At 42.6% G+C, this 15,747-nt stretch overlaps 1 protein-coding gene across 2 annotated transcripts; it reads left to right on the top strand.

Moving 5' to 3' along the window:
- The first annotated feature begins 1,254 nt into the window (after positions 1-1,254).
- Positions 1,255-15,747, top strand: elmo2 (engulfment and cell motility 2). Of its 2 annotated transcripts, XM_076141377.1 has the most exons (23): positions 1,255-1,521; positions 4,251-4,315; positions 4,507-4,603; positions 4,707-4,747; positions 5,483-5,555; positions 5,637-5,687; positions 5,848-6,017; positions 6,247-6,346; positions 6,721-6,872; positions 7,449-7,527; positions 8,929-8,964; positions 9,875-9,925; positions 10,224-10,346; positions 10,626-10,745; positions 10,908-11,012; positions 11,102-11,210; positions 11,418-11,554; positions 12,330-12,493; positions 12,641-12,753; positions 12,840-12,947; positions 13,066-13,148; positions 13,269-13,346; positions 13,698-15,747. In XM_076141377.1, the coding sequence occupies exons 3-23, from the start codon at positions 4,526-4,528 to the stop codon at positions 13,896-13,898; spliced, it is 2,172 nt and encodes a 723-aa protein (XP_075997492.1). In that variant the 5' UTR covers positions 1,255-1,521; positions 4,251-4,315; positions 4,507-4,525; the 3' UTR covers positions 13,899-15,747. The 2 variants fall into 2 exon arrangements, with proteins under 2 accessions (XP_075997492.1, XP_075997493.1); XM_076141378.1 differs by lacking the exon at positions 8,929-8,964.

The raw sequence follows: 15,747 nt of genomic DNA, 5'->3' as shown, positions 1-15,747 counted from the left end.
TGGCGATACTGAAATGATTAATAGATGGTAGAAGTTGGCGTAGAATGAATTGCATCCGATAAGTCTCGACATAAGCTGATTCTTTTCTTTAATCGTCCCTGATGTACATAATGTTAGCACGCAACCTGAATTTGAATTCCCCCCCCAGATCACTTTAGCCCACTAACCCAACCCACTGTCTGTGCCTGTCAAACATTGGCGATTGGTGGTATAGCTGTTATGTCATAAATACTATTTTTGATGTCATGCATGAGATGTAACTTGAACATGAGTACTTTGAGCAGTTTTTTTGTGTTCCAAAGTGGTTTCCTCAGTGAGTTCAAGTGCAGTTGTCTGCTTCTCCCCCCCCCCCCCCCCGCCCGCCCGCCACCCTCCCCTCCCCCATCAACTTTCACCAGCAGCCGTCCCATGGGGTGAGCCAGTGTTACCTATAGTCAGTTCAGGCTGTGGATATTCTACCTGTACACATGGTCTCTGTGTTTAAATAAAAATTTACCGTGCTGTGAATGTCAAAGTATTTAACTTGGTTTTTTTTGTGTGCGATTGTCATTTATTAGACTTTAATCTTTGCAGTTAAGCCAACATCATAAATGGGACAATAGAGACAAACTGCTGGAGATGCTAGAACCAGGAGAACCTCCCTGCCCCCTCACTGTACAGGTCTGTGATCACAAAGGTGTCCCTGAAATGTGTCTTTTGTGATGTGCACATGTAAGATTTGTGACGTCACAAGTAAGGACAAGTGGCTCCTGGTTATATTTCTAAACGCCAGACAGGGTAGGTGGAATCAGCTTTATGTTATTTTAAATATGTGTGATTTGTGATGATCTCCCCTCACACTGATCAATATCACTGATTACAAAGGCACAAAGACTTAGGAGCAATTTCTAAAAGAAGAAAATTAACCAATTTGAAGTGAGCTGCAGATTGGGCATCTTTTAGTGACACTGGGTTTTTTTCTTAAATTCTTATCCTACATGAAAAAGTGTTGAATTTTAAAGTTTTTGTCAACACACTTACACACCTTCCTCTGTCCAATGATGTATCATGAACTGTAAAACTCACTCATATACTCAAGGTCTTTATAAGTAGTACAACTCAAACAGTCCCTGTAATTGCATCTTTTGCTCTCCCGTAAGAATGGACCTGAGGAAGATGAGGGGTAGTGGGGGCTCAGTGATATTACAGATGAAGGGCCTTCCCTTATTCGCAGACGGTGACATTCACATTGTGTCCCGCCTACAAGGCGTGGATTGTGTCTTCTTTTCCAAAGTCCCTCAGAGGAACGACGAGGGATACTGAGAGCATCGTCGCTAGCTCATCGAACGCAACATCCACATTAGAGGCGATCAGCGTTCAGCTCAACCTCAGAGGCGGAGGAAGTGAAGCAGGACGCGATGAGAGGAGCCGCGGAGAGACGGACCGCATCATGACTGCAATGGAGGAGCAGACGGGGACAGTCTGAGTGAGAATAACAGCAGCCGCCTCTCAGGAATAACGCAGATCTGACTGTAATCACAAGTGAGTTTGCTCCACAGTGTCACTTCCACGCAAGGGACTGAAGCAGACGGCGCTGTCTGCTTCGATCACTCGGGAATACGCCGACATTATCACCAGGTTAATTCAATTTGTTAAGATCACAACACAGTGCAAATGCTAGCGATGGTGCATCGGTGTGTTAGCTGCCACCCGTTACCATGGCGTTATCGGTAATCGTTCAGCCTTATCAAACCGCTGTTATCGGGCCTAAAACGTTTTTATAAGTTGGATCGAGGCTTGATAGGAGTGTGTTGTTAACGGCTGTAGCGGGACTACAAATGTCTGATAGATGAATGGATCATAGCAGCGTGGGGTCCGTGTCTGGCGGCCCGGGCCATCGCGATCCATGCAAGACATCTGTTTAAATTCACTTGAATATCTATTGTTTTTTCCGTGGAAGTGAAAAGGAAAACCGCCAAAGTTGTTGTTTTTGTCGGATGGAGGAATATTCTCACAGTAAGCATCATGTAACGACAGGGGGCGCCACCGAGCTCTGATGGTGTCCGCATGTCCGAGCTATTGTAGCTATCATGGAAGTTGATCGCTTCAGTCTAACATGTGGCCTCTGTGTGAACCAGATTCAAATAAGGATGTAAACAAAACGAACGAGACAAAAGCTTGAATGATTTTGTGCGCTCCTGGTTCTTTTAAAGTCTAGATGTTTATCCTCCATTAAAACTATTGCCCCATGAAAACATGGTGTCTGAGTAAAACCCTGCAGTTCTACACCCCAGCAACAGGGGGCAGCATACATTTCAGACCTGTGTCGTGGTTTGAGTTCTAGTAGTTTCACTTCATTGAAATTGTCCATTGTGGAAAAATGCACTCTAAAAGGCTAATCCTTCATGGCTAGACGGAGAGGCGCGTGAATTAGTGTCTGGATTTGATTTATGATGACAAATTGTGCAGACACGTGGATTTGCCAGGTGCATTAGCTTAAGTAAATAACTGTCAAACAGCTGCACTGTCCTTCATGGACCTTGTGTCATGGTGAGTTGCTCAGATGTTCAGCCCCCTTGAGAACTCACCTTGTGGCATTTTCATCTGATGGAGAATGCGTGCTGTGCGTGATACAAAACACAACAGTCACAATTTTGCTTTTGAAATGTGACATTTACATTGATGTCAAACCAGGGCGGCTATACACTGTGCTGTCAGTGTGGCTGCTTTTCCTTGGAAGCAGGTGGATGACTCAGATTACTCGATGCCTATTTAATTGACCCCATAATTCCCTCAGTGGGTGCTTGAAAGTGAAGCTTACACTGAGAACAAACCAGTAACGGTAATACTTTGTTTTTTATCTGCCTGTGTGGGGTTGTGAATGATCACAATTGATATAGATGTATGCTTACGGATGAGCCAGTCTTTATATTGAAATCTAAATGTATGTGATGGTACACGTTAAGGCAAGGCAAAGTAAAGTCAGTTATTGAGATGCCATGATTGATTTGAGTACAGCACCACACTGTATCTAGTGACAGCTGATTCTGTTTTAAATCAAAACCAAGATGTGTTTTTATTTTAAGAACCATCAAAGCATCAGTACTGAACAGATTTACAGCTCAAGACAAACATTCAAACTCCTCATACAATTTGTGTAGCAGGGCAGAATTATGCTGAAACAGTGTTTTGGGGATTTGGTTGAAGCTGCAGATAAGCTGGGATGAGTTTGCCTCCCTGACAATTTGGTAATGTTGATAATTACTATTCAAATGAACGCCTGTGAGTCGTGCACTGTGTTTTGTATCCTTGTATCACCCCAAATTCAAAGCACCGATTGGAGAACAGTGGCGCCTTGTCTTCCTCTTCAGCCTCTTCCAAACCCCAGCAGTCTGTCAGGCAGCTTTTCACACACTTCCAGTCAGAGCGCAGGGACAGCTGTTACTCCTGCCAAAGAAATAGTTCCCCGCTGGGCTCCTCTTACGCCGTGAACAGTCACATTTGATGTCAAACAATCGTCATAACATTGCAATAGCTGGTGTAAATCGTCGGATGTGCACTAACTAAATATTGTCATTTGTTTTTTGTGAACTACAGACCTAAAGCGTTAAATTACCATGAATGTGCGATCTTCCTGAGCATTTGCACTTTCAGTATCTCTTTCATTCTCTTGTGTATCTGCCTGGGATGATTTTTTGTTGGCTCATAAGATAAGATTTACTTTCACTGAGATTCTGTTCTGACACAGAAGGGAAAGTGTAAGAGACAGATGAGAGACAGCTGTAAAAACAGAATATGGTAATGTGGGGATAAAGACAAAACTTACAGAATAATAAATTGGGCAGAGTAATGCTTAATACTTCTATATTTATCCTTAGTTGCTGGGTGCTGCGGTGAAGACACTGTTTTCGCAGCAGCCTCACACCATGATCGTGCCGCAGACCGTTCCTGTGGTCTCCCTTTATTTAAGATAATTTGACCATCAAGTTGCATTTTGCATTGCTTTTCTGTAGAGCGTCATGGCCTCTTTGACCTTTTCAGGCCTCACATTACGCAGTTCACTGATTGGAAAGGAGTAATTTGGTGTCGGCAATTAACAAGTGAAATGTTGATAATTCGAGGGCGAAAGTGGGGGTGGGGGCGCTGGATACAACACAAATGAGTTGTCAGGGAAACAAAAGCCAGCAGCTCTGAGCCCAGCAGGCAGAAAGCTCGGCCCGTGTGTGTGTGTGCTCAAACATAAGCAGTTTGTGGTGTCTTTTTCTCCACAGGGGAGCTGACATCAGTGACTGCAAAGCTGTGAGAGTGATTGGCCCCTTCAACAGTTCTCCATTAGGTGACGTGTTGATGTGAATTTGTTCTTAATGTGCCGAAGAGTGAAACAAATGCTTCTTGTAATAGAGCCGATAACAAAGCCTTTGCTTAATGTTGTGTCATGTTCCTGCTGTTTTTTTCTCAGGGTCTCATCAGTTATGCAATCCAAAGTTCCAGTGAAGTTAAAGTAGTCCACTTTGTTTTGTCTTGCAGGTACTTGGATAGAACAGCCATGCCGCCCCCGTCTGACATAGTGAAGGTGGCGATCGAATGGCCCGGTGCCAACGCTCAGCTCATAGAGATGGACCAGGTCTGTACACGTAAACCTCCACTCGCCATCATAAGCTAGAGAGAGTGAACTGACTCATTAAAGGAAAATATTCATCCCTCTGAATGTTTCTCTCTATTTTCAGAAAAGAGCTTTGTCCTCAATCATACGGGAAGTGTGTGACGGGTAGGTACAATATTTACTCCTGCACAAATATCATCACCTCCACCTCTGCACCAATTCAATTAAAGAGTTTATACTGTTTGAACTCTATCACCATCGACTCAGTGCTTCTGTTGGACCCTGTTGCTTCCTGTTGTTTGTTCGGTTTCCTCTCTTTACTTTACAGCGTATTTAATGAAGGGGTTTTCCAGCGTGGGCTTCGTCATCTATCATCACAAGGAACTGTTTAGGTTCTTTGGTCTCTGCTGTAAATCATTCCCAGTTTGTGTCATGAAGGAGGCCAATGAACACACTCACAAGAATACATTTCCATTAAATGTGTGTTTAGGGCAATTCTGGCATGTAATCAAACATAACCAAATCACATATCGATGATAAAGGAAAGACACCTGCTTCGTGACGACATTGTAACCATCAACAATGTAGATCTCATCTCTTCAATCCACCTTTCGGCTGTTTCTACCCACGGCCTCCCTTTTCCCAGCTGAAACAGAGAATGTTTCGTACACGACTGTGAACGCCCACTGAATATTTCTCCTCCACAATCTCTCCATCTGCTGCTCTGGTAATGCAGCTGCCGGAGGGAGCAGTCTGCCTTTCATTAACCTTTTGTTGATGCACACTAAACTTTCTTGTGAAAACTTTAATGCTCTCTCTCTCTCTCACTCTCTCACTCTCTCACTCTCTCACTCTCTTTCTCTCGCTCTCTTTCTCTCTCGCTCTCTCTCTCTCTCTCAGCTGGTCTCTCTCTGGCTCGGAGCAGTTTGCTCTGCGTTACGCCGACGGGCCTCAGCTTTATATCACTGAGCAGGTGAGCTTCATTTTGTAATTTTCGTTGCGTTGTAAATTAATATTGAACACACAGCAACCTTCCTTATTTGATATCTTTTAGAGCCGTGGTGAAATCAAGAATGGGACCATCCTGCGACTCGCCATTTCTCCCGTGAGACACCTTTGTTTCTGTTCCCACTCAGCTGTGTCTTACAATTGGAGCATGCAAATGATATTTTAGGAGTTCCTTTGTTCTAACTTTCAAAAGTCCTACACACACACACAAACACCACAACATAATGTTTCAAAGTCATGGTTGTCACGGCTCACAGGGTCGCGCCGCCCGTCAGCTCCTGGAGAGGATCCAGTCCCACGGTATCGACGCTCGCCTGGAGGCTCTAAAGGAGCTCGCCAAGCTGTCGGCCGACCCAACCTTTGCCGCTGAGTTCATAAACATGGAGGGCATCGGGACCCTGGCCCGCCTGGTAGAGAGCGGAACACAGTGAGTTTCAGCCTACAGACGCTTTTCACCCTACGTGTTTTTAACCTTGGATTGTTTCAAACCAGGCTCCTTTAATCTGTTGTTGGGATTATCACCATTTCCTAAGTGATTACTTGTCAAAATTAGAATACAAGTTAAATCCCTTTTATTTATGATTGAAATAATTTCAAGGTGGATTAGGTCTTCTCATGCATAAAGGTCTTCACCACGTGTCCTTTGCTCTCCTCAGCTTTGGTGAAATGCTGGCCTTCACCCTCACTGCTTTCCTGGAGCTGATGGATCACGGCATCGTGTCCTGGGATCTCATTTCCCTTTCCTTCATCAAACAAGTACTTCCCACAAAAACACATCACCACACCGTTTCTTAGAAATGAGAAACTTCTTGTTAAGAGTTCATTTCAAAAGCTCTCTTAAATCCTTTGTATTGGTCCACTTTTCGTTAATTACTTGACCCAGCTTCCTACTTGCTACCTCCTACAGAAATCAGTGGGTGCGGTTGCCAAGCAACACCTTATACTTGTTGGAGTGCTTTCAGTGTGTATGTGACTCGATTTCTTCCGAACACTTCCACTTGGCCATGATATTGACTCAGGGGAAATTTCATTATTATTAGAATGAAGTGTTCACGTATAGACGAGGGATTTGGCAAAAAGTTGAATTACTAGGAATTTCTAGGATTTGATTTCTCCTTGTGCATCTTCAGATCGCAGGCTATGTGAACCAGCCCATGGTGGACGTGTCCATCCTGCAGCGCTCCCTGGCCATCCTGGAGAGCATGGTCCTCAACAGCCACAGCCTGTATCACCGCGTGGCTCAGGAAATCACCGTAGGACAGCTCATCGGGCACCTGCAAGTGTGAGCACACACACACGCACAGGGGCTTTCTGCACTCTGCCGCACTCTGGGGGGGGAGTTGAGGGTTTGGGGGGTAAATGTAGCCGTGCGGATATGGAGTGAGATCAGGATGCTTTGGTTATTAACGTCGCAAACTCCTGCTCCCATCCTTCGTATCTGTATCGATTGGGGTTTTGTTATGTCATAGAGACAGCGCCCTCTACAGCTTGATGTTCCCGAAAACCAAGGGCACACCACAACACAGAAGCAACAACACCTGCCCATCATATTCATGTCACTGATGTAGTCAAGTCAAACTTGTAAACAGAAATTTGCGATCGTGGCTAAATCCCGGCTGGAGTATGATCTTGTAATTTATGCATCATGCCTGTGATTAGCGGTGTAAAGCACCATGGTGTCAGAAATAAGTAATGTAGTCTTTAAAAGAACACGGGCGATGAGTTTCTGTAGTGTGTTGTGGTGTGCCCTGGGCTAAAGTGTAATGGGAGTCAGCTGCGTTTCTCTGTAATTGCAACATGGAGAAACATGGAGCAAGATGCTTCTAACTGGTTGCTATATTACTTGATATGCTTTCAGGTCAAACCAGGAGATCCAGACCTACGCCATTGCCCTCATCAATGCTCTTTTCCTGAAGGCACCAGAGGACAGACGGCAGGTCAGTGCCACGAGTCGTTAGAGGACGTGAACCACATGCTGCACTAATGATGCCCCATCTTCATATTACAGTCTAAACCCATAATAAAGTCTGACCTTTGTTCATAATAATATTACATAATGTCATTTGCCGCAGAGAATAGAGCCTCCTTAGCCGGTTGCTAAAATAAGCAGCAGTAGGTTAGTTACTAAATCTAATCTGATGAATAGACGTCTGTCTGCCAGCTGTCACGCGATGGATTCTGTCTGTCACTCAGAACAGTTCTTGCTGTCTTTTGGAGCTTTGCACATTTGTTATGCTGCAGTTATTTCAGAATAGAGTTCATGCGTCTCCCTGCAGCTACGACTGCAGGGGGACTGTTAAAAAGTCAGAATGCAGTCAATAAGGATTTGATTTGAGTCTAGATTCTATGAAAAGTTCTCAAAGCCTGGAGAATAATTGCTAAGATAAATGATGTAAAATGTTGCATTATTGAATTTCAATAGATTCAGTAGTTCCCCATCACTTAATAAAGATTTAATGTCCCTATAAGGGCGTTGCATTGTGATGTAAATGAGTTTAGTCAACATGACCTCACACAGAATCATTCTGACAGGTATCTGCAGCATGGACAAATCTGCCAGTTAAACAAAGTAAAGAAGCAGAAAAATGTCTTTGAACGTTAGTGCAGCACATCCTGTTCTTCTTCATCTTCTTCCTTTTCTTCTGCACTCACACTTCCATCGTAATGCTGCTGTCTAGGCTCACGCCGTGTACTTTCACACTGCAGTGTCAACTCAACCCTGTTCCATCTTGTTTCACACAGTCTCATCCCCGTGTTTGCCTAAACTAACATGTTGTACGTGAGATCATAAGATTGAATGTTTATTGTATTCATATGGTTTAACAATTTAACAAGCTTAACCAGACCTAAGACACCACCAAATGGGAATTGAATAGCAGCAAAATACACAGAACATTCTCCAATATTAAGGCAGTTTTTAATGAGTGACTAGAGACAGGAAGCGTGTGGGTTCAAACAACAAGCTGTACATCTGTCAGGTGTGTGTGTGTGTGTGTGTGTGTGTGTGTGTGTGTGTGTGTGTGTGTGTGTGTGTGTGTGTGTGTGTGTGTGTGTGTGTGTGTGTGTGTGTGTGTGTGTGTGTGTGTGTGTGTGTGTGTGTGTGTGTGTGTGTGTGTGTGTGTGTGTGTGTGTGTGTGTGTGTGTGTGTGTGTGTGTGTGTGTGTGTGTGTGTGTGTGTCACGTCGTGATCATTTGACGTCTACACTGTTTCATGTTCTTGCTCCGTTGCATGCTGGGCTTGATGATGTATCCGTGTTTCTCATGGTCCATGTGTTTGCACTCTTTGTCTTCATTACTGTCACACCCACGTCGCTCCTCCCTCCCTTCAACCCCCGTAGGAGGACTTTACTAACCCGCTGGAGCAGCACCTCACTGTGAGTACACATCCCTCAGCATCTCCTATCACCCCCTCCACCCCCCTGTGAACCCCACCCCCCCTCTCCTTCCTTCTGTTTGTCTGTGTCATGGAAAGCATCTGCATAAATCACGCAAATGCAGATGGAGCCATAGCATAATGCAGCAGCAGACAGACTGTATGCACAGATTCAAGATGGTGTGAAGAACCTAGTTTAAACTAGAGGTGGAAAAATCAGGCTGCACGTCTCCTGAAAGGCCAACATTCTTTCTAGGAAATCAAAATAAAGGAAGTTTAGTTATAAATATAAATAAAACATGAAGGGAAAATAAAAGTCAACTATGCGACAGTGAGATCTTCATCATAAATTAACAAATTTGAGCCCTGTATCCTAAGTACAAGGGTTATTAATGGAGATTAATGTAGTTTGAAATTCAAAAAGGTTGTGTATATGTTGTGTATAGTTTATTAAAAAAATTATGGAAAAGAGTTTGTGATGGTTCATTAGAGAAGAGGTTACTTATCCGAGATACTTATTTTGTATCATGAATGACTTAAGACAGGAGTAGGAAATGATCCATACAATATTGCTGTAATTCAAATAAGGACATTTCTATAGAAGTAGAAGTAAACTGTTGCCCATAAAGTAGAATCGTGGTGTGTGTGTGTGAGCCACACAAAGCCACTAATGTGAATGAGAAAGAACAGTGGCACAAGGATGGAGCCCTGTGGTACCCAATGACGGATTCAGCTGAAAATGCCAGTAAAAGTTTGCCATGGGTATTTACTTTTCATTCTGGATAGGAAATATTAGATTTTATCAGTTGCAATATTGTCATGATGTTGAAATGTGAATATTGTCATGCAAGGCTTTGTTGTGTTATTAACCACCGACTGTGTGTTGGATTGGTGTTTCTCTTTGTCCTCAGGAGATGGCGAGCACTTTGGCTCAGAAACACCTGAGATCCATCATCCTCAATGTGAGTAATAAATCTGAGGCACCGAGGACGAAGTTTAGCCCGAATGGTTGAACGCACATTTGCCGTGCTCCTCTGGGTATGAAGCTCACACACAGCTGTGAAACACACAGGTGTGAACAGCAGATTTGTGCTGTTCTTTCACAATTTTTCGGAACTGAAAGTAGGTCACAAGCTGTGTGTGTTGTTCAATTCCAAAGAAACAATGGTGTCTGGAACAGTTTGAATTGATACTTGGCAAATGTTCATACATGCTCCGTACTGAATGCTGTTGAAACTTAGCTGTTCTTTCTTTTTCCAGCACGTTATTAGAGGCAATCGACCAATCAAAGCAGAGATGGCGCATCAGCTGTACGTGCTGCAGGTGTTGACTTTTAACCTTTTGGAAGAACGCATGATGACCAAAATGGATCCTAACGACCAGGTAAAAAAACATTAACATTTAAAGATGCAATTACGATTCCTGTCATTAGAAATTCAGGAGATGTCAAATGAAAGCAATCGCACATGTTTAAGTTTAGAGAGTTTGAGAATGAATTACTAATACTTTAAAAAACAACTCTATTATTCAAAGACAGCCTTATTTAGTTTCATGGAAGAAACATTATAAATGGCTCAATATAGATTTGTGATTGCAATTTGGAGCGTGGAAGAACAATTTGGATTCTTTGTCATTGTATTGATTTCGTCTGATTGCTTCCAGGCTCAGAGAGACATCATTTTTGAGCTGCGTCGGATCGCCTTCGATGGAGAAAATGATCCCACAGGCACAGAAAAAAGGAAAGCCATGTACACCAAGGACTACAAGATGTTAGGCTTCACTGTGAGTCTCCAGGACCGATTCTTGTTTTCTGCTGCTTCAGGAGAATATTCATAACATTATTCATTCCAACTTGGATTAGAAACTGTAATGAATTGGTGAGGTCAGTACTGCCCGTGCATGCATGAGGTTCAAAAACAGTTTGGCTTCTCTTCTGACCCACAGAACCACGTGAACCCAGCCATGGATTTCACCCAGACTCCTCCTGGGATGCTGGCCCTGGACAACATGCTGTACCTGGCAAAGGTCCACCAGGACACATACATCAGGGTTAGTTGGAGCGCCAGACTTCGCCCTCTCTCACTGAACAGAGAATCGGACTCCCGTTCACGCCTAACGTGCTTCTGTCACACTAACAGATCGTCCTGGAGAACAGCAGCAGAGAGGATAAACACGAATGTCCCTTTGGCCGCTGTGCCATCGAGCTCACTCGGATGCTCTGTGAGATACTGCAGGTTGGAGAGTTACGTAAGTACAGTAGCTCTAGAGGTTCAAACGCACAACATCGAGCATTGCGTTACATTATTGTTGTTATTACAAGTCCCACACACAAAATCCTGTTGACTTCTTAAACTTTTCAGCCTCCACCACCCACTAACACTCAAAATCACGATTTGTTTATTTGCTTTCGAGGTCTGTTAAAGTTTCAGCTTTAAAATAGTTTATTTTCTGCAGCTAATGAAGGCTGCAATGACTACCACCCCATGTTCTTCACCCATGACCGTGCGTGGGAGGAGTTCTTCTGCGTTTGCATCCAGTTACTAAATAAAACCTGGAAGGAGATGAGGGCCACCGCGGAGGACTTTAACAAGGTCTGAGCTCAGCTGAAGCACCCTCACAGTCAGCTTGTTCATGTTCACACACTCCCATCGGATACGGATGTAGGAAAACTGTCACAGGTTGGGAGATAACAGACGGAGCGATTGCTGTAGTGATGCATTTACAGTGTAATTGCTTTTTGGGTCTTTCTTTAAAGCTTTCACTGTTGAAAGCTTGATATTTACATTCCTTGCTGTGACCCAATTTTTGACTCCATTTTTCCTCCGCACACACAGTTTCACACTGATGGTAAATTAATGATCCACTTACAATGAATATGACAATAATTTGCAGCTCGTTTAACCTCAGTGACCTACACACACGAGCTACATTAACACAAGCAAAGAGCTGATGGAGGAGAAAATGCAGACAATAAGTGAAATGACTGAACGACGCCGCCTTAAAGTGAAAGCAGACATTGTCGAATCAACACATGACCATTCTTTAAAGTGGCAGTAAAAAAAAGCTAGTAAAATGTAACTTTAGAAGCAGAACATATAGGGGCCATGTCAGTGATTGAAGAGGGATATATTTACTGTGTGTAATTATTTGACATTTTATAGCAATATTAACTTAAAGACACACTCTAATTTTGTCATAGCATCACCAAAAATAATTTAGTTAGAACAACATTATATCCATCACTTCTTCTCTTAATTGTGTCTCTGTTGCACAAAGTAAATCTCTGCTGTTTAACTATTTAATATTTTGCTCTCACACTACCTCATTCATTGTGTGTGTTTGTGTGTGTGTCTGAAATATGACCAGGTGATGCAGGTGGTCCGTGAGCAGATCACCAGGGCTCTGGCGATGAAACCGTCGTCTTTAGACCAGCTGAAAAATAAACTGCGTGGCCTCAACTACTCAGAGATTCTTCGCCTGCGTCAGTCGGAAAGGATGAGCCAGGATGACTTCCAGTCTCCACCCATCATGTCAGTCGTTCTGCTGCACGCCTTTATTCCATTCTGTTGAGCTAAACACTCTCTCTTGGCTGAGCAGTGACAGATGATGTGACTGTATCATCTGTCAGGAAACATGTGAGGTTGTTTTTACTGATGTTTGCTGTGTTTGTGCTGCAGTGAGCTGAGGGAGAGGATTCAGCCTGAGATCCTGGAGCTCATTAAGCAGCAGCGACTCAACCGCCTGTGTGAGGGAAGCTGCTTCCGTAAATTGGGGAATCGACGAAGACAAGGTATCAGCACTGTCATTTCTGTTTGCTGCTGTAGGAGTAACGCTCATCTCGATTATTAACTAAGCACTCTACCTGGCCCCCTGCAGAGAAGTTCTGGTTCTGCAGACTCTCGTTGAATCACAAAGTGCTGCACTACGGTGATTTGGATGAGTCACCTCAGGGTGAAGTGCCTTTTGAGCTACTGAGTGACAAGAGTGAGTTTCATCCACATTGTTTCAAAAATAAACATTTTGAAAACGCACCTCGGCTCTGCATCAAGCAGACCACGCTGTGCTGTATCATAATGTTTCTACTTGTGTTCCCTTTGTCCAGTCCCTGTGTCGGACATCAAGTCAGTGGTGACAGGGAAGGACTGTCCTCATATGAAAGAGAAAAGTGCACTGAAACAAAACAAGGTAAGTTCATGTTAGCTTCTTAAATTAAAGAATTCAACCCATGTTATTGTTCTGTCATTCTCTCCCTTCATTCAGTGTTGTGAGGTTGTTGCTATGAGACCTGTATGTTTTGCTCCTCAGGAGGTGCTGGAGTTGGCTTTCTCTGTCCTCTATGATCCTGATGAGACTCTTAATTTTGTTGCACCAAATAAGTACGAGGTAAGCTGATCTGATCTACACTTATAATTCCATATATTAAATGACTTGCAGCACTGTTGTGATAGTTTTTATCTGTAGAATGTTGTGGGGCTCGCTTCCCTGTTAGTGTTCTTGGTTGGAGAGGTTACAGTCTATGTCATTTTGATTAAAATGATGAATCTTTCCATTTTCATCGACTTAAAATTCAAATTAGGCCTCTGAGGTTCAGTTTTGCTCTGGTCTCTAATCATTCCCTCAGTTTTTATCACTACATTGTGTGTTATATCAAAGTATGGAGATTTATTTCACCACTTGCTGCCAATCTCAGACTTTATAGATGTCCAACTGTGTGTGTGTGTGTGTGTGTATCAGTATTGCATCTGGACTGATGGGCTGTGTGCGCTGCTGGGCAGAGAAATGGGCAGCGACCTGACACGCAGCGACCTTGACACTCTCATCAGCATGGAGATGAAGCTCCGCCTACTCGACCTTGAGAACATCACAATTCCAGAAGCCCCGCCCCCTGTGCCGAAGGAGCCTAGCTCGTATAATTTCACCTATAACTACAGCTGAGTTTTGTGTGTGTGTGTGTGAGTGAGTGTGTGTTTGTGTGTGTTTGCATGCACGTGTATGGTGACTTAAGATGCAGATGTGCACACATTTTACATTTCAGAAATTATTTTCATAGCTCAGCTCTCTTTACCATGTGGACACAGGGTTCAGTGTTTTGGTTTTTGCATATTTTCACCAAAAATCCACCCAGATTTTATGTCTGAATGCATTAATTTTCACCCATTTGGTGATGGTCAAATATTTAACCAAACAGGAAAATTGATTGATTGGATGGTGTTTGCACAGTGAAACATCACATTGATCTGGAAAATAAGAATAAGTGTCTTTCTCGTTCGTTGGTGGAATTGGTAATCTGGTCAGCAGTCTCCCTTATCAATATGTCACCCTGCTGGCCATCACAGTGTTGTTAATGTGAAAATATCTGAGCAGCTGCAGGGTGAGTCAGGAAAGTTGCCGTTTCTCACCATCGCGTTGTAACTGTCATCATTTTTATTACACTGGAACACATGACTGATATCAGAATCGCTATCGTCTCACATCTGAGTCAATGCATCCCATTGAATTTCTCAAAGCATTTTATCTGCAAAAAATTCTAAACTACAACCACGCTTAACGTCTGTGACAGCGACTGTCTGTGTGTGTGTGTCAGTGTGTGTGTGTGTGTATGTGTTCATGAATCTAATGCCCTGACACTTTCCCATTCTGGGTAATCATGATCAAGGCTTCTTCGTAAGTTTTAGCCATTCTACCAGCACATAAAACATTTGAACCCTTTCTGTGTCATCAGTCTTGTCACTGCATTGCCTTATCGCCCCCACACAGTCTACAGTATATTTGAAAAGATCATATTGACAGGTTACAGTAATATTTCTCTTCTCTTCAGTAGCAGCTTTATTGTGACTTTACAGTGAATTTGCCTTCACATTCGAACTTTGATGCCCCTAATATTTGATTTATTTAGACAGGGTCTGTGCTTGTATGCACATGGGCATACAGTATATGTGCTTTAAAAAAAAGAAAGGTACAATATTACTTTTAAGTGCTTTAGCTTGATATCATTTTCTTATTTCAACAGTGTTACTGGTTATAAACGTTTGGGTAGTTTTTCCACGTTATTTAATGTCGTGTCAGATTCTAATCCAGTACTAATCACTGTTGTCATTTGATGCAGAATAGAATTATATTTTTGTAAGTGACTGTATAATCTTATCGGCTGTGAAGAGAATGGATATTGAACTAACACGGCAGTTTGACGTTCTGCCGCTCTGTACATTCCACATGCTCATTATTCCTATGATTATTACGGAACAATCACACTTATGCAGTTTCAAACACTTCATGACGACTTAGTTTAAGGAATGACTTTCACTCCAGCACCTAATGATGATGTCAGTGTTAATGTACTGTATCTTATACTACTAATGGGAATTAAAAAAAAATGGTTAATATTTATTGTCTTACATACAAATGGAATTATTTTAACATTGCTTTAAAAAAAAAAAAGAAAAGTTTTTCTGTTCTATTTCTAACTGATGTTGAAGTTGTTTTATATGCCAGTATGCCATGCAATCATAGCTGCCAAAATAATAATAAGTACCACAGTGAGTAAAAGGATTGTCGCTTTGGATGTACTAACAGTATGACTTGAAGTTTTAGCTTCTGGTACTCTTTTACATGACTTGCAAAACAATTTATTTATACTTGCTAGTGATAGTAATGAATGAAATGTTGTTAGTTAAGAAATAACAACATCAAATCTAAATATGGCATTCATATTGACCGTTGTATGTATATATTGTGTTGCCTTATTGGAGAAAATGTATTATGTTTTGTGTGAATAAATACAAAG

Source organism: Genypterus blacodes, unplaced genomic scaffold (assembly GCF_046128005.1).
Source record: "Genypterus blacodes isolate CSIRO-AG114 ecotype Tasmania unplaced genomic scaffold, CSIRO-AGI_Gbla_v1 ptg000017l_1, whole genome shotgun sequence".
NCBI lineage: Eukaryota > Metazoa > Chordata > Actinopteri > Ophidiiformes > Ophidiidae > Genypterus > Genypterus blacodes.
This window is presented reverse-complemented; position numbering and strand designations above follow the sequence as displayed.